General features: G+C 42.7%; 1 protein-coding gene across 4 annotated transcripts; it reads right to left on the bottom strand.

Annotated features, from left to right (window-relative positions):
- Window positions 1–3,813: 3,813 nt before the first annotated feature.
- Window positions 3,814–17,572, bottom strand: acss2 (acyl-CoA synthetase short chain family member 2). Of its 4 annotated transcripts, none has more exons than XM_028993561.1 (19): window positions 16,773–17,572; window positions 16,081–16,276; window positions 13,929–14,020; window positions 13,690–13,793; window positions 13,470–13,542; window positions 12,985–13,060; window positions 11,978–12,086; window positions 11,596–11,640; window positions 9,176–9,313; window positions 8,876–9,046; window positions 7,913–8,046; window positions 7,539–7,671; window positions 7,400–7,456; window positions 7,231–7,311; window positions 7,005–7,113; window positions 6,701–6,769; window positions 6,310–6,486; window positions 5,961–6,035; window positions 3,814–5,856 (listed from the first exon to the last, which is right to left on the bottom strand). In XM_028993561.1, exons 1-19 carry the CDS (start codon window positions 16,897–16,899, stop codon window positions 5,729–5,731), a joined length of 2,094 nt encoding a protein of 697 aa, XP_028849394.1. In that variant the 5' UTR covers window positions 16,900–17,572; the 3' UTR covers window positions 3,814–5,728. The 4 variants fall into 4 exon arrangements, with proteins under 4 accessions (XP_028849394.1, XP_028849393.1, XP_028849396.1 ...); XM_028993560.1 differs by having other exon boundaries at window positions 11,596–11,643; window positions 16,773–17,571; XM_028993563.1 differs by lacking the exon at window positions 11,596–11,640 and having other exon boundaries at window positions 9,176–9,374; window positions 12,048–12,086.
- Window positions 17,573–19,744: the final 2,172 nt, after the last annotated feature.

The following is a 19,744-nucleotide window of genomic DNA, read 5'->3' as shown; positions in this document are numbered from 1 at the left end:
ATGGTGAAAAGTGTGAATTATACTTAGATGTCATTATGAAGTGTGTATGTGTGTGTGGAAATTCCATGTGCATTTCCACACCATCGTGCCATATCAGAAGTTCACAGAGCCGGTGTAAATTCCACAGGAACATGGATAAGGGCAACACCAGACCTCCCCTGCTGCTGTATTACATCCTGCTGAGTGATAAGGCAGAAATGAGCGGAGGTTTTACTGGGGCAGAGCAAACAAGACCAAGGACAGCAGGAAAAAGGCACACAAAAAGGCCTTCTCACCAGCAACACTACTTTCGTAGTGGGAAACCGTCCTCCCGCTCATCCTGAAACACGGACAAAACCCTTCACCTTCATCTGTCCGAGTGATTAAAGAGAAAAGCCTCGGTATACGCACACACATATATTTATATACCCACAAACATTGGAAAAGAGGGACGAGGACGGAAAAAAACCACACCCCTTCACCATACAATTATTACTTTGCATTAATTATGCAGTAATTAACGACTGTGTGTATATATACGTTCATCCTCTGTGTGTATGTGCATATATCAAAAGTGTGCGATTGGGAAAATTGGGAACTGATGTTCTTTTCGACACAGAGGAGGAGGAGGATGAAGAAGCTGTGCTCTTGCTTTTGTTCAAGTTCATCAAGTTTGGCGTTACTGCCCTCTAGTGGCCAGCTTGTGTCACACCATGAGGCACTTGGGGTCAACAGTGGCCCACCTGCCCTGCCGCTTCCTATAGAGGATGTTCCATGGATCCATAAAATGAAACCGTCACCAGATAAAAGTTGATTTAAAGGTCAAGATTCATCTTAATGGCAGAAAACATCAGAAAATACCAGTTTGAATTCCTTTTTGTAATGGGTGTAGTGCAATAATCTCCCAGCAAACGATTCTGCAAAGATGGAGACACTGACTGAAAGCTCTTCTCTGAGGGCCGGATGCGTTAAATCAATGGCCCTCATTATTCATATTTGCTGGACTACACACAGTGGAAATAATTGTTTGCTCACAATGACAGAAGTACGCGCCAACATTCCCTCTGAGTGAACAAGAGGCCAGGAGCGGCGCAGAGAGGGAGGGAAGTGCGCCGCCGGACAGCTTTTCTGGGGGCAGGTTGAGCGTTGTTGTAATTAAGGCAGATGGGGGGGACGACACACTTCATTATGTGAACGGGCCGCTGAAGCAGGACAGCAGCATGGCCTTTAATTGTGCCAGAATTCTCCACGCGAACACAATAAGTAGTTTGGGGGGATGGGGGGTTTATCCTGAGGGACACTGCAAATTAACCTGCACTGCATGACCCCAGAAAGCAATGCATGGTGGAAAGCAGCAAATCTTTACAAGAGCTGAGGATCATTGTGCCAACACAACAGGCACAGTTTGTTCAGTAAAATGCAGGACAAGAATTTTGCTGTTTATTTTTTTAATTACTTATTTCACACTCATGTTCGACATAATTATCTTTATTCTGAAGAAACCAGGTAACTTGAATAAAATGGATAATTGATGCACACAATGGCATTCAGCAAATTCTTAATATGTATTAACAGCCATGACCCAGATCAGGAATAAGTGGTAGTGGATATTGAGTGAGTGTATTTGCCAGTCAGCAAGCAAGAATTCAATGAGCTGAGCTAAAATGCCTCAATAAATGCTGCTTTCCACTTCACTCAGAACATAATCATGAACAAATATATTTCAGCTTCAAATACAAGAGGAAAAAAATATGATAAAAAAAGACATCCATACCAAATGCTTGCGTTCAGATAATTAATACAATGCATGAAGACCAATGTCAAAGTCAAAGTCCATTTTTTGGTCATCTCACAATGCAGTGAGATGCGGGTAAGGTAGCGGCCCCATAATCTGAAGGTTGCCGGTTCGCAAAGGTGTCACTGAGGTGCCTGTCATGGTTGCCCACTGCAAAGGACACATTTCATTGTGTGCACCGTGTGCTGTGCTCACAATGACAATCACTTTAGAGACAAGATTGCGAAGCTTTGGAGATAAAAATATGGATAAAACACAAATGTGTGCAAATGGAATAACACACAACACAAAAACATGACAAAGGACATTGTGGACATTGTGCGCTGACCCATAAAATAGAGCAGGTTGAGACAAACTAGACAAATGAGGCAGACAAGTAGCAGCAATGAGTGTATGTGGTGTATGATATGCTATGACAATAATGGCAGTAGTAGTGGAATGATATGTCAACCAATGCGCTCTGCACTTTTTAATCGACGTATTACACCCTGTACTTTATTCTTTAATCTCTTACTACGCTGCTGTGTTATGGTCATCATATCATCACATCATATCATTCCACTACTACTGCCATTATTGTCATAGCATATCATGGCAAATACACTCACTCAATAATGTTCAGTTTGTAATGTGTGGTTTGGGAGGGAGAAAAATCTTCTGCAGATGGTTTAGGCCTTCAGATGTGGTTAAGGTGATGTGGATCCTGGGCGCATCATATTGAGGAGCCGGAAAGCCTGGGGGTATAAACTGGCAGATTTGGCTCTGATGCTGCCCTCCCATCTTCGGGAGTCCTGCCCGATGCTGCGTTTGTGAAATGTGTCCAGTAGTTGGGGCAGAGGCATCCCAACGATGTTCTCAGCTGTCTTCACTATGCTCTGCCCTTGTGGTCAGAAGTGTTGCAGTTGCCGTACCAGACAGTGATGCTCTCGATGGTTCCTCTGTAGAATGTTGTGAGAATGGGTGGGACGTGGTGTTGACTGTCCATGTAAGTTCCTCAGTGGTGTGCACACCCAGGAACTTGGTGCTCTTTACAGTCTGAACTGTTTATGATCAGTGGGCTGTGAGCAGGATGTGAAGTCTTATCGACATTCACAGACAGATTGTTATTGTGGCACACAGCTGAGCAGACAGCTGTTCCACCTCCTCTCTTTACGCCAACTCATCCATTTACATTTACAGCATTTATCAGACGCCCTTGTCCAGAGCGACTTACAATCAGTAGTTACAAGGACAGTCCCCCTGGAGCAACGTAGGGTTAAGTAAGCAGAGAGCTCAGGGACACAATGGTAGTAATGGTAGTAAGAGGGACTTGAACCCGGGTCTTCTGGTTCATAGGCGAGTGTGTTACCCCTAGGCTACTACCACCCCAATCCCTGCTCATCAGTCCCAGCACAGTCGTATCATCCGCAAATTTGATGGTGTGGTTGCTGGTGTGTGTAGCTGTGCAGTCGTGAGTCAGCAGGGTGAAGAGCAGGGGACTAAGCACGTATCCCTGTGGTGCTCCTGTGCTCAGTTTGATGATGGAGGAAGTGTGTTCACCCCTCTGAACCCTAGGAACCCAAGCCCACTCAGTTTCACAACCAGCTTTTGAGGGATGATTGTGTTGAACGCAGAGCTGAAGTCTATGAAAAGCATCCTGACATATGAGATGTGTCACGTAGAGGTGGAGGGCAGGAGATATGGCGTTCTCAGTTGACCTGTTGGGACGGCATGCAAACTGAAGTGGATCCAGGGAGGTGGGGAGGTTCTTCTTTATGTGTGGCATGACTAGCCTTTTGAAGCACTTCATGATGACTGGTGTGAGTGCAACGGTTCAGTGGTCATTGTGGCACGTCACTGCAGACATCTTCGGCACTGGTATGATGGTGGTGGTGTTGAAACATTCCAGTGACTGGCTCAGAGACATGTTGATGATGTCCGTTGGGACGCCAGGCAGCTGATCAGCAATGCATGCTTAAATAATGGCTGAGCAGAACAGTGATGCTGGAAAATGAGGATGGTGTTATAAACGAAGCCCCAGGGGAAGCAGATACCTTCACGCTGGTTTAATGCAATTTATTACTTGTAGGCAACATAAGTTGCAGATAAATCCTCCAATGGAGCTTTTCAGAGAAAAAAAAAGATGGATTAATCAGTTACTTGGGTTAACAGTGCAGTAGGAATAATTCTCATCTAGACTCTTACTGGACAAGCATGACTTGCAGATTAGGTTTCTGACTCTTACTGATAAATCTTTGGAAACATTAGAAGGGAGGCACAGATGACTGTAATAAAGCTGTATGAAACACACACACACGTGCAGAAGAGAAGATCTTGATGGAACCAGACACATACTGTACCTGAGAGCGGTAATTTATCAATCAGCCATAACATTAAAACCTCTTACAGCTGAAGTGAAAAACAAATCCTGTTACAATGGCATCTGTCAGATGGGTGGAGTGTGGGCAGCAAAACTGGACTACGGAACAAAATGGTGATGTCAACAAGAGCATCTGCGGTAGAAAAAACGGATGAACCTGTATAGGTATCACTAAGGTTTTCTATGAAGCCAGTATAATCCTCCACGAGGTTTCAATCATTGAACCTCCACGACGTGAGATCTTGCGGGGAGGTCCAGAGGAAGATGGGTAGTTATTTTATGGTTCTTTCATTTGGGAATAATCACCCCAGCTGTTGCCACCTTCTCACCCAGCTGCTTGGTGATGTAGACCTGCCTTGTGTAGGTCCACAATCTTGTCCCTGATGTCCTTGGAAAGCACTTTGGTCTTGGCCATGGTGCAGAGTTTGGAATCTGGATAGATTGATTGCTTCTATGTACAGGTGTTTTTTTTTTCTATACCGGTCAGGAGATGAGAAGCTCCCCATTTTTGCTCCTTACCTCTGTAATGTCTAAAGTGAAGTGATTGTCACTTGTGATCCAAAGCACACGGTGCACACAGTGAAATTTGTCATCTGCATTTAACCCTTCGCCCTGAGTGTGCAGTTGGGGGGAACAGTGCTTAGCTCAGTGGCACCTCGGTGGGTCAGGATTCGAACTGGCAACCTTCTGATTACGGGGGCCGCTAGGCCACCACTGTCCCAAATAAAATACAACTGGGAAATCTTGCTGATTGATTGAAATACATATTTCAGTCATTAAAATGCAAATGAACCTTTTTGAAATGCATTATTTTGTTATTTTGCTCTGTATTCTCACTGCTGAAACAAACCTAACATTGAAATTATAAACTGGGCAAACTTACAAAAATCAAATAATTCCCCAACTGTACATGCCAGGATGGAGGGAGGGATGTCACACTCCTAACAACAACAACAACAACAACAACAACAACAACGTTAAAAGGCAACAAAACTCAAACCTTCTCAAGCAGTCATGGAAGCATTTTTACTACAGTGTACATATACAAACAAAAAACGTGATTCTTAAGAGTCAGTAATGAGAACCCATAGTAAGGTTACATTGGCACACTGAAACAGTTAAGCAAAAGGATGAAAAAGAAAAATGACTGACCATGATTATACTAAAATGTATTTTGTAGCATGACAATGATGAAGGAATCTCAGCACAAATCACTAAGCTGAGGGGGAAAAGGTGTGGAAATGAGATGGCAACTGGACTGCTTAAAAGCATAAAAGTAAAGCCTACAACCAGAGTGAGGAGAAAAAATAAAGAAAATGGTAAAATAAACATTCTCCTACAAAAATAAAATGAAGCAAATTTCTGTGGTTAAAACAAAAGCTTTCTAAATGTACAGAACGGTTAAGGGAACTGACATTTTCCCCTCCTCCTTCCTCCAGTATAACAGTTTTCAGCCGTCTGACCGCCACAGTGCAACTTGTACATCTTTAGGGTTCTTTTTCTTCTGGATTTTAACTCTCAAAATTCCCAACAGGTTCATTCCCCACTGCGGGCCTTACTGATGACTGGAATTGGCCACTAGTGTCCCCTGGTGGTCACACAGCTGCGCAGCAGCGGTTCTCGAAAAGCTGCTCAACGACAGAGCTGTCGGCCAGCGTGGAGATGTCCCCGAGGTCCCGCTCGTTGGAGGCGATCTTCCGCAGCACGCGCCGCATGATCTTGCCTGGGTCCATGTGGTTAGGGGCATTGAATCAGATTGAAGGATAAGGGATGAGGCAAACGGGAAACGAGAACAATATTTTAAAGTCTCTGTTCAAGCAGGCTCACCTGATCTGGTTTTGGGGAGACCCGGGGCATTCTGTATGTAGTCGGGTGTCGCAATGGCACCAATCTTTTCCCTCACTGTTTAAAAACAAGCCCATAATGATCAGGTTTATATGAACTGCTGGTATTCTACATGGACAATTACTGCAGGGGCTAATATGATAACCTCGCTATCAGAGGTGCATTTTGATTCATATTTCCTCATACCCAAAGGTTTAAATAAATAAATAAGTTTATTAAATGCATAATTTAATGATGAAACGAAAGATGCATAAACAGCACCACTGATTATTTACTACAGGAATTTTAAAAAATAAGAAAATAATTACATAATTAATAAAGAGCCGCAGACCTTGCTGCTTGAGTTGTGCCTCAAGTGCCTTGTTGTAGCTGACCCCATCGTTGAGGGTAACAAAGCAGTAGAGACTCTCCCCCTTCACCGGGTGTGGCCGCCCCACCACGGCCGCTTCGGCTACGGCCTCATGCTCCACTAATGCCGACTCCACTTCTGCCGTACTTAACAAGTGACCTGGGGGAGACGGAGAGAAATTGTGATCGAGAGAAGCATTGCTGAAGACTACACATTAATAAATGCACGTTAAGGGTTAAAACCGCTAAATAAGGCCATGACAAGTGTTATAGAAAGAAATGGACCAAATCTCACAAATGCTGTGATGTGATATTTTTAGGACCGGTCCCCTGTGGCCAACAGTCTTATTTTGGTATCAGATTGCCGAACTCACCTGACACGTTCAGCATGTCGTCTATCCTGCCAGTGATCCAGTAGTATCCGTCCTTATCCCTGCGGCAACCTGGAGGACCAATCACATTTCTGTGACTACCAGCACTTTAGCAGCTGGGAGAAGGCTGAGGGTGCTTAATGAAACCAAAGTGCTTTATACGGATAATGCTGTATAGCCTAGGCACTTTTCATTTCAGCCTTCAAAAGATATGAACTGTTTTGTGGTGGTTATAAAATAAACAATCAAATAAACGAGAATAGCATGTCGAAAACTAAAATTGTTTAGGAGTATGATGGAATTTTACCATCTCCTGTTACATAGAACCCAGGGAATTTCTTGAAGTAGGTGGTCTCAAACCGATCGTGGTTGCCATAGACTGTCCTCATCATGCCGGGCCACGGCTGCTTAAACACCTGCGCATGAAAAAAACAACTGTAAGAACTGTACAAGTGTAACACTTTATTTTATTTTTTTTGTAATTGATGGCCAAAAAAATTGATGGCCAAAAAATGATTCAAGTAAAGGTTTACCAGGTAGCCCTCACTTGGTCCCTCCAGCTCCTCCCCAGACTCGTTCAGAATAGCAGGAATGACGCCAAAGAATGGAAATGTCTGGACGTAAAAGGCAAAAAGCAATTAGCCTTTATTTGCATAAATAAACAAATCACACTTATTTTAATTATTTCAACACTAGACTCACCGCAGATCCGGGTTTCATAGGTGTGGCAGCAGGAAGGGGTGTGAGTACATGTCCACCCTGTATAAAGAGGGGAAAACGAAAAAAGAAAATTAGAAGGCAGAAACACAAATGTACAGACCAACAACAGCACAGCACTGACCGTCTCTGTCTGCCAAAAAGTGTCCACCACCGGGCACCTCTTGTCCCCAACCACATTGTAGTACCACTGCCAGGCCTCAGGGTTTATAGGTTCACCAACTGTGCCCAGCACCTTCAGGGAGTCTCGCTTATACCTGTGTAACAGTGAGTACCATTTCAAATTAGATCAGAGGCATATAGAGAACAGAAAAAAAAAAAGGCTGACAGCAGATTTCTCTTTTCCACTTGTCATAATTAAATCAACAGAAATGACAAATGTGGCAATATACAGTTTGACAGATTGTCCCTTAAGACTGTAGAAAGTGATATGGTGACCTAATATGCCTTCTTGATATTAGGTCTGCCTTCATCCTCCACTAAGTCAGTGAAACATACTTGTGGACTGGCTCTGTCCCATACTTCATCAGCAGCCTGATGGCAGTGGGTGCAGTGTAGAACTTGGTGACATGGTATTTATCTACAATCTCCCACATACGGCTCACGTCAGGGTAGGTGGGAAGACCCTCAAACTGGTGGAAAAAAAAACAAAAAAAACAACAAAAAAAAAACTGTCATCCCAAGTTTACATTTATAGGCATTTAGCCAACGACCTTATCCAGTGCAACATGCAATCAGTAATGACGGGGACAGTACCCCACGAGCAACTCGGGTTAAGTGTCTGGCTTAAGGACAAAATATTGTTCGAACGTTGCTCGGTACATAAAGCACTCATAGACCACAGGATTTCAGTTTCAAATTAGGGGGGAAACTCAAATAAATTAAACTACATAATTGCAGCCTTATAGATTTGCCCCACCACACAACACAGTTGGTCTTAAAGGTGCATTTCACATCTGTTACAAACCGCAGCAAAATGACAACTGTCTAGCAAAAATGCAGACCTACCACAGAACCGAAACCGTGGTCCAAACAAGTTTCTGGATCATACCATGAGATAACTGTATCGTTGCATTTATAGTTTGAATCTTTGACCTTGTAGTCTTTTATTTTAGGCTACTACCACACTAGTCAATTGCTCATTTGCTTAGCCAGTGCAATTTGAGTACCAAGATTCGCTTGAGCAGGAAGCGAACCTTTACTGAAAATTTCTGTAAAATATGGGATTGGTGATTTAAAAAAACCAACAAAATGATTTTAATACTATTCTGATTAAATGTCTTTCCAAATGTGTCATTGTTCTACCGATGAAGTTACTGAGAACCGTAAAATAATGTTTATGTTTAAACAGGCCAAACTCATCCTTTTAAGTGTCGTTAAAGAATAAACAGGAAAAGTTGTTGGTCTACAGTCACAAACGACGTCACTGCTCTGTGAAAGTGTATTTTACTTCCTCCTCACCAGCACACAAGTAGCTCCATTGGCGAGGGGTCCATACGTGATGTAGGAGTGGCCTGTGATCCAGCCAATGTCAGCTGTGCACCAGTACACGTCCCCTGGCTGGTAGTCAAAGACCAGCTTGAATGTGAGGGCGGTGTAGAGCATGTAACCACTGACCGTGTGCATCACACCCTGATGCAGGAGCAGAGGACACAGAGGAAAAAAAATATATTATGAGGGTTTTTGGAAGAAATTTGAGCAGAAATGAACTCAGCAGGCCCACTCTGACCAAAATCTTGGTGATTAAAGGAGAGAACACACTTTAGGTTTGCCTGTCGAGCCACTGGTGTAGAGAATAAACAGCGGATCCTCTGACTCGCACCACTCTGGCTCACAGTCCTCTGAGGCTCCATCCATCAGCGTGTGCCAACACACATCCACCTCAGGGTTCCACGGAACCTGGTGAAAACACAGAATGTGGAATCCAGAGGAAAGACAGAACACCGAGCAACACAGAGCTCTGCTACACCACAAACACATGCAGAATTACTAGCTGTGCACAGAAACTCCATCACAGAATTGAAAATATGCCATTTCCAGACAGAAAATGTGGCAATTACAGTTGCCAATTTATACTGTCACACCAGACTGGTAATTCTGCAGAGACAACATGGCTCATCATCCTGATTTCACATCTAACCAGAAGAAAACCTGATTAGATTTATGACCAGAAAACTGAATGCTTGTGAACAGCATTGCATGTGAAGTATCTGTTGGCTTGAGAAAAGAAAAAGAAATATATTTTAAAAACCTTCTAAAGCAAAAGAGAGTAGCTCATGCAGTTCAGATCAGCACTGCACAAGAATGCTGAAATGCTCAAATGGTAACACCCGCAGTGGCATTTAAAATCTCAGTATTTGCTGGTACACAGAGGTTACCCAAGTTAATCTGAAGAAAAATGAATCTTTAAATGCTCAACTTTGGTAACCTGACTGTCAGGTGAGACCAAACTGCAGGAGAAAAAAAAAATCTACGGTGAGGACCGGAGTCACCTAAACAGCTCCAGTCAGGTGACGGATGTCCATAGTGGGTTTAATGTAGTAAAAACACACACACACACAATCAGTATTTTGCTGATCTATTCTACATGACAGTCAACAATGGGGGCCAATCATCCTTTTCATACCACATTTAACTTAAAAACACAAGACTTAGAGATTTTAATTAGCCTAGACCTTTTCTACTATACCTTTTATGCAAGACATACACACAAGCCAGACACTTATAGAGCTCTAACACTGAGCTCTAACACTGTCTGAAAGTGCACACTTTGCATGAAACAGACACTAGCTGTTCCTGTGCATATTTGCTTTAGGCACTTTGCACCCCTCAGAAGGAGTATTTTAATATATATTATATACCGCAGGTTGGAGGACACACTCCTTGCCCAGCAGACCCACTACCATAAAACAGTCAAGCACGGTCAGAAGTGTTTTATTTCTTCAGTAACTGATCGCTGATTTATGAATGGATCGAGGACGACTGATTAAACTAGTCATCGTTTACAGCATACACAGGTTTTCTGTGGGCTTAAGATATTTAAAGACCTTTTTAAGGCCACTGTCATTTAAATTTAAGACTTTTCATTGGGGTCGTCAACTACGGTTTTTCTCAGCATACAGCGTGTGGGCCAGATGCTCCTCTAAAATACAATATTAATTGTATCTTATCTTAACTATTATTGTTTGATATTGTTTTCCATTTTTTTTTTTATTTTTTTTTTTTAGCCTTTGATAAACTGCAATATTTTCAATTTCTTATTTCAGGGCTGCACGATTCGGAGAAAAAGAGTCATATTGCATAAAAAAAAAATATCACATAAAATAAATAATTACTAAATCATTACATCACTGCAAATGTCATTTCCCCAATAGGGCAGCTTAGTAAAAATAAATGACTACATACAGTGGTACATAGGAACTGCTGGATATAGTGGAGATGTTTTAGGTGCTGATGCAACATGCAAAAAACAAATCACTAAGACAAATTTACAAGCAGCAAATCATACAGAAATTATGTGCTATAGACCAGAACTTTGTGTTTGCTGAAGGCTTGTATCATTTGAGTTATATATATAGGGACATACTCTTCCCTCCTCACTATTCCTGATCCTGTAATTACAAAGAAATGTTTAATATAAGGAGAACTCCCACTCTCACAACACGTCCACTGGTGGGTGCAGAATTTAGCAGTCTTAGCTCCATAGGCAGTTCCGCTAATTCCAATCTCATACACAAAAATGCAAAACATGTATTTAGAGGTTACCAGTATATATACCAGTGTGCAGTATTTTTAACCCCTTTAACTCTGGTTTTAAGGATTACTAGTCATTTTTAAGCTCTATAAAGCTTTTTTTTTTAAGGATCTGCAGATACCCTGTAAACAGATACAAGGAATGCCTTTCTAATAAAGTGTCTGTTGAATGTGTGTATGCAGCATCAGAAAGAAAGCTTTATTTCAGTCAGTTTAAACATTTTTATCCCTAGCCCATTAGGAGAGTGGCCCCCAGCAGTGACATGTAAGATGTTAGTGGAGTCAAACTCCGCTGAGCACAGCAAGCTGTTAAAGGGGAAACCGGGCCGAGAGAGGCATCCAGCGACCCCGGACAAAAGAGTAAAACAAAAGAAAAAGATGAGAAACTGTGGAGGTGGAGGAGGAGGAAGAAAAGATCTGCGAAATACCTTGGGAAGTGGATGGCCCTTTTTAACTCTGTCTTTCTGTTTCTCCTGCTAGGGAGGGGTTAATGGAAAGATTATTTGAAATAAAAAGCTGGGACATGGCAACAAATTAAATGCAGGATGACCTGGACACAGACCCTGTAAAGGTGAAACACAAGCATTGAATGGTTAAATATGTTAAAACTGAATGATAATGTGTGACGTTCACAGGGTGATGCCAATAATTCAAAATTAATCACCACTAACAATGATTCAAAGCTCACCAGGTAACAAGTAAAAGATAACATAAGAAAGCATATTGGGGAGAAAACCAATAGAGAATAATGTTAAGATGGGATCGACAACATGAATAGAGTTAACAGTATGAAGGCCAGGTTCAGCTCACCTGCATGTCAGGACAGGAGCGCTTGGCAGGAGGAGACTGGGAACCAGCAGAGGCTCCTTCATCTTTACACAAGTGTTTCAACATGATGCACCTCAAGACCGAGAAGCTCCTGGCAGAATAGATGAGAGACTGGTTAGAAGTTTGGCCTGGGAAGGGCATCCTGGACCTGCTCCTGAAAGGTCACCTTCCAGAAAAGTTTCACCTAAACAAAACATTTCTTAACGTTAAGTGTGGGTGTGGCTTTCTGGCAGGAGGTCTCACAGAAGCAGGGTTGAGAAACACTAGTTTAGACTACGCCACAGCATGCCAGATGTGTGCTTTCCAAAAGCCACTGATACGAACAAGGTGAGAGAGATAAGAACCACTTAGCAGCATTTCACATGGTGTGAATGTCATGCAGTGTGTTGTGAGTGATGGCTCTTTAAAAATGCAAGGAGCAATGCAAATAAGACTCACTAGGATTGTCCCAAGCATGTCTTCTGGGTTTAAACACATGAAAAACAATTGAGGGCTATAGGAAAGAATGACCGACAAGGGACGCCTTTTTCTACTGTTATCATTACTGTACACAACTTTTTTTACAAGAGTATTAGTCCCATTAACTTTTTTTGCTCTCTAAAAGATCTGAATGATCTTTGGGTGGTAGTAGCCTAGTGGGTAACACACTCGCCTACGAACCAGAAGACCCAGGTTCAAATCCCACTTACTACCATTGTGTCCCTGAGCAAGACACTTAACCCTAAATTGCTCCAGGGGGGACTGTCCCCGGAACTACTGATTGTAAGTCGCTCTGAATAAGGGCGTCTGATAAATGCTGTAAATGTTAATGTTAAATGAATGAGTCTCTATGTGACGCATGGGACATTTTGATAACACAAGTAAATAGTGGTCAGAACTACTGTGGGTGTATTCATGTGATCATGGAAAACAAACAAACAAACAAACAAATAAATAAATAAATTAATTAATGAATGAATGACTTAAATCATACTCGAGAGAGACCTTACTTGTCCCTGCATTTCTGCAGTGCATCGTCAGCAATCAACTTCAGGTTGATCAGTTTATCTCCCCTATAAAATCCATCTGGGGAAGGTCGAGTGGGACAGGAGAGAGGAAGACGTGTCAATAAAATTATGAGACAAAGTCCACAGATTAAACAGAGCAGACACTAACTGCCACTGAAGTAATTACAGTAAACTGCCAACTGGGCAAACGCCTGGAGTCAGGATCCATTTTTAGAGAACATAGTTCAAGAAAACAATAAAATTCAAGATAAATAGTTTTCTTTTAAAAATAACATTTACTAAATACATTCAAGCACTATTACATTCCTCTATGTTATTCAATTTGGTCCTTCTCAGACCCATAAAACACCTTCATAAATAAGCTTTCTCCAAAAATCCTGTTATTACCCTCAAAAGTATTACCCTCAAGAATGAATCAAAGAAACAAGAGCTTAAAGCACTAAGAAGACATTATTCTTTATCCTTACCAGCGGTAATTAGCAACGTGCACTGAGAATCCAGGATCCTCTCACACAGCGACTCTGCTGAATAGCCAGCAAACTGACAGCACACACACACAGTAGATAATAGTTATATATACACTGCTGATACTGGCACAAAATCAAAATTCCATTTCTGTCATTCTCCTGACTATTTACAGAGCGTGAGCCTTTAAGGTATTTATTATATTAAGCACACATCACTCACCACAATGGAGTGCACAGCCCCAATACGGGCACATGCCAACATGGCAACCACCAGCTCTATCACCATGGGCATGTAGATGGACACACGGTCTCCCTTCTTCACACCTAAATGGGTGAAATGGTTTGATTCAAGTTCACGCAGTGCAGTAACTCAGTAAAAGTAGAAAGGGAAAAGCAAGCTTTGTAAACGCACTCACACATAAATCCAGGTTTTTCCAACATGATGAAAGGTTATGTTACCTTGTGACTTCAAGACATTGGCAAATTTGCAGACTTGATGCAACAGCTCCTTGTAAGTAATGGTCAAGTCATCCCCTGGTTCATTACCCTCCCTGATGGAAAAAGAAAGGGAGAGAGAATTAATCATTTTAATATGAATTTAAATAATACAATTCAAAATATTTTGAATGGTTTTCCAATGTCAACAATCATAAAATAATTGTAATATTAAAAACTTCAAATAAGGCTGATTTAACACCCAAGAGTGCAATCCTCCACTGTTGCCCACTAATGACCACTATTAAATATGATGCATACTACAAAAGGAACTGAGTATTAATGACGACTGATGGGACATCTGTCTCTTCAAATTAAGGAAAAAATTAATAATACATCCGACTGTTGCAGATTTTGACATAAAACTTGACATGAACAACTGATTCTTTTTAAAGCATGTTTTACAGATCAGTGTGATCTGTGGGGAGATGTACAATGAGCATAGTGTGAAATTGCAGAACAATATTTCTCAAGTAGGACGTGTCAGCCAAACTAACACAGAAAATCACATTAATTCTAGTCCTGCAACACAAAGTGCAATACATTCAGACAAAAATGAACACTTATCATTTTTAGGATTATTACTGGCTTTTACAAAGCCCCTAAAGCCCCCAATAGATACAAGACTATAAATACAATTTAAGTTCATAAAAACCCTGAAGCATTCTGTGTCTGTATTTCTGACTTATTTCAGCAATAGTGGAATGTACAGAAGTTCAGGCCAGGCAAGGCAAAGCTCACCACTTCTAAGTGCAGTCTTGTGGAATGAAACCCTGACTGATTGCAAAACTGCAGTGTTACAGACGTGCAGAAGAAATAACCATTTTACACCACAGACAGACACCTCCTCAGCCTATATCATCTATTTACCTGGCCACTGCTGATATGGGGAATATTGTGCGGCAATAAAGGCATGCAGAGGTATAAACGTAATCTTGTTTTTGTAAGTATTAAGCAACATGTAGATTTTCACTCATAGGGATGTTGTAAGAGTAATTTACCGGACAGCAAATTAAGAAACTAGTGAACAATAGAGTACAGTTGTGTTTATTAATCAGTCTTAAGATAGAAATGACATCAATGTAACTATATATTACAAATTTCACCAAAATCAGTCAATATTAAGAATGTAATATATACATTCATTTATATATTAATATTATGAGGACTCATTGTGCTGCCTCAGCAAAACAATGTCATAAAGACATACACAAATCCACGTCCATGACCCCCCCCAAAGAGGAAAAAGCCCATTAACAAATGGACAAGACTATTTCATGTTTTATATTAATAGCTGCTGTAGAAGAATCATCCCCTCAGGCTATAAAACTACTGAGTCGAAGATCCCATTTTCATCCTCACTGCACAAATGTAATGATGAAGTGAATGGGTGTGTTCGCTGGGGGGGGAATGCTGACATCATACACTAAGTTATAACAATAAGGACCTTGCACCTTCCAAACTTTCAAATGACTCAAACACCTCAGGAAAGTAAAGAGTCATGGCCACTGATATTAAACGGTAAAAAACATTCAGCTACATTAATCACACGAGCCAGGGAACGGTGGAACTGGGGCCAAGTGGAGATAATTTAATAAAGAGGAAGGCACTCGACACTGCAGACCCACAGAAAGAACGGCGGGGGAGAAGCTTACATGACAAATGTGAAGAAACAGGTCTGACAACGGGGATTACGAAAGTGACTCTGCTCAGTAGATTGAAAGGGACACTGGTTTTGCACTTGACAGGCTATTATGAACTCTGATCAAGCCCGAGGTTTATTAGCTCCAAATCACTCAGAACTCTACTTCACAGGGAGTGCAATGGTGCAGGGAATGAATGAAGCCCTGATTGCCTGACATTGGGGGCCTGTATGGGGATCAGTCCAGGGTGTGGCTCTGTGACGTACATCAGGGATTTCCATCTCAGGAACATGATTCATTTGTTACTGAGGATACAGGAGCTGGTTTGGATATCAGTCATACATTGAGCTGCCACGAATTGGGCAACACACACCAGGTCTACAATACGCCATTGTTTTGTTTGTCCTCCCCTTAAATCTTGCTTTAAGAGGACATACACAAATTAGAGTCAAATCAGACACAAACAGACTCACCAGTAGAACGCAATTTTTTCCCCAAGTTTCCTTTCATGGACGTTGCGGTCCAGGACGTTGTAGCAGATGTTGGTGGTGGCGCCTTCCATACACTTGATGAAGATCTCGCCCTTTGTGACGTCAAAGTTGTAGTCCAGAAACCGCCCTGCGTGCTTAGTCTTCCAGAAGAAGTCTTTGACGACATCTCCCCAGAACTCTGATGGGAGCAAAAACACGGAGCTGCGAGTCAGAATGACGCCTGCCAACCAAAACTATTGCTGTTGGCGTGCATGGCAAGCATCAGCCCCTCTCGACTTCGACTCTGAAAGCATCGTGGAAGCTTCTAACCCCGAAGCGACGTCTTGCATGGCACACTCAGGCATGAACGACGAGTGCACACCGACAATGAAGGCCCTCCGTCCAGCTGACGGCTCTTTTAAATATAGCGGCCGCCCAGGAGACACAACAGGGCGGCCTGTTAAAAATAGAACACGGCGTGAACACGCACAGACACAAGGACCTGGCCTGGGTTTGGCTCGAACACCAGCGGACTTTGCAGAAGCGGTAGCAAGTGCTGCGACAAGGAGGAAGGTGCACAAACACGCAATGACGTTTCGGTGGTTGGTACAACGCGCCACCGTGGAGCAGCTGGTCCGCCGGCCGGTGTGACCAGGCTGAAACCCGGGCGAGGCAGGAGGGACAGGTGTACTCACCGTCCGGACTGTCCACCGACTTCGTGTACAATTCCTTGTACGTCTCAAAGCTCGGGACGTGCGCGTCTTTCCTCAAGCCCCCAGCGGCGTGGAACACGTCCTCTTTCGGGGCTTTATCCGGAATCATCTCGACCGTCTCCACTCGCCAAATGCCACACGGCTCCGGACGATTTGGCCCAAGCTGTCGACGGAACCTTGGCTTCGGTTAAGCGGTCGGACCGACAGCCTTTCCCTGGACTCGCTCGCCAGCCAACTTCCTTGTCGGGTCTTCGAAAGCCAGTCGACTGACGGCCAGCTTCGCGGGCGTGAGCTAAGGAAGCTAACGCGCTAGCTCACTGAGGTAAATTAAATCGTGGCTAGAGCGACTTCATGAATGGAACCGCGACGGTTCCACAGCACCGTACGGATATAAAAACACGCGAGAAGTGACAATGGTAGCAGACGCGGAGAGTGGGTGAGAAGCTGCTGTTGGCGACCACGGCAGGTAACACAACATCGGAGACGCGGAGAGGGAGGCGGGATCAGGCCGCGAGCGTGGAGCCAGCTAGCCCCTAAAAGCGGGATTCAGTCCGAGGAGACGCTGCGGCCGCGGCTAAAAAAGAGAGGGGTGGAAGAAAGACGCTTGTCCTGGACCTCCGCGGGACATAAACGCGTCTTCGCTGCACGGGTCCTACCAGCGACGAGAGTCTCGGCGCCTCTACCTCGCCTGTAGGAGGACAACGCGACGGGCATGAGGGACGAGCACCAGCGCAGCTACCCCGTTCATCCACGCCCCGCCCTTCCCGGCTTCGGCCAGTCTGATTGGCTGCTGGTGGGAAAGGAGGCGTCCAATCGTCGGTCGAAAAATCCACAAACGTAGTACTGCTACGCGTAAATTGTGATATCAGTGGTGCTTATGGAGCCACATTGTCGTTTCTCGGAGGAGCAGGAAGTGAAGTCTCCCGGATTCAGGGTAGCTATGTCCGTCGGCAACGATACTCATTAATATTTAATTCATATTAAAACAGCGTGCCCACTTCCATCTGAAAGTCACACGGGCAAAGTGGCGTAAGAAAAGTTGCCAGATACCACAACCAACTATTATTTAACTGCCGTGACTACCTGACATGCCTACACGAGATTTGAGTTATTTTGTCATGTGACGTAGAAAATCACTCAATCTGGCAACACAAAATTCACTCTCCTCCTCTTCCACCTCCATGGTTTCTGTTCTCAGAATAAAACTTTCTGAACACGCCCAATGTGCTGCGCCTGAAATAACCCGGAGCCTCCAAACCTGCAGGATCCGCTCGGCCATCGAAACATTGCCTCAGTTTTTTTTCTAGGTGCGTTTTATTAATGTGTAACCCTGATGAGGACCTCAGTCCCATTTCACTCTCACACATTTATTTTAGTCCAGTTATTAATATGATGCTACAGATACAGAAACACGAAAAGCCATAGTGTTTTGTTTTTTATCTTTTCATATAATTTGATAATTAATTATAGCTTCTGAGGTGTCTCGAGTCAGGGCCTCACACCTCCAAGTTTGTAGGTTCAAATCTAAGCTTGTCTAGGTCAGTCTATATTAGCCATAGGCGTGAGTGTCTGGGTGAAATGTGTCTCTGCCCTGCATCCAACGTGATGGGCTCCAGTATCTGCGGCCCTGACATGGATTAAGCGTGAAGTGATGGATGGTGAGTGAGGGGTCTCCGGGTTGCACATCCTAGCGGTCATCCAGTGGACAAACTCTTGCAGTACAACTAGCCCTTGTTATTTTTAGTGATTGTTTCGAAACAAGCGTCTGTGGGAAAAATGTGTTGTTGAATGCTATAATTCTCAAGGTGCCAGAAAGTGGCTCAAAGTGGTGTATTTTGGCAGCATCCGGTTAAATTATTTGTCCTGAAATAGTAGCTTGTTGCGTTTTTGTACTTTTAAGAAACCAAATCCAAACACACTCCCTTGTGTATATATGGAATTTATTGTTTGTAAGAAACTGACTTCAGCAAACACTGTTACAAAAAAAATGAATAATCAAACAACCTGCAAGTACAAAAAAAAAAAAAAAAAAAAGAAAAAGGGAAAGATTGTGAGAGCTTTAAAAAAAAAAAAAAAAAAAAAGATACAGTTGTGGCCACTGGCCCACAGTGTAGGATTGTTACATTGTTCAAAAAGGCCACAGGGCAGAAGTGACATGATCGTCACACTTCACACCCATTGAAGCAGGACTGGCTTCAATCTTTAATTTGAATAAACTACAAACTAGTTGTAGGTTAAACATATCAGACTGAATGAGCGATATTGGCACAAGTCATACCAACTTACACCATTAACGTGCAGTAACCTGAAAAGCCACAAGCTGTTCGCTCTTGGAAAGAAATCTAATGAGGCATAGTCCAACAGACAAATTAAAGTTGGACTAAATCACTAGAAACTAAGAAACAAGATTAAAAATGGCCATGATTACATGGACAGAAGGAGAACCTTAAATAGAAGGTTAATCTATGCTACATATGGGGGTATGAGAGATGCTTGCAGACATTAAAGTAAGTAATTTAAGAATCCTTAAAATTGTCTTCTAATACATTCCCTGTTAAAAAAAATCTTACTGAAACCAGACAAAAGACTTCCATCTTTTAAAACGACAACTAGATCAGATTTTAGAACCGAACAAGCAGGCACCACCTAAAACTCAACGCCAAGTTGTGGGGAAGGGGCAAAGAGAGGCTGCAGTTTGCGGCAAACAGTCAGAGGACCAGAAATCACAGCATTAAAGGTCCCATAAGTACAAACATTCATGCTGACAAGAGTGAAAAAGCCAAAATCACAAAAACAACGGCACTTTCTGTGCCCGAATACACTGGATTACATACATTTCTCAAGAGGGACATACATCATTACACTGACTTCAGATGGATTAAAACATACGTGTGAGAAAAAAAAAAAATCCTAAGGCAGTAATGAAGTAAAAAAAAAAAAAAAAAAAAGTACCA

Source organism: Denticeps clupeoides, chromosome 10 (assembly GCF_900700375.1).
Source record: "Denticeps clupeoides chromosome 10, fDenClu1.1, whole genome shotgun sequence".
Classification (NCBI taxonomy): domain Eukaryota; kingdom Metazoa; phylum Chordata; class Actinopteri; order Clupeiformes; family Denticipitidae; genus Denticeps; species Denticeps clupeoides.
Note: the sequence above shows the minus strand (reverse complement) of the source record. Positions and strands in the feature narration are given on the sequence as shown.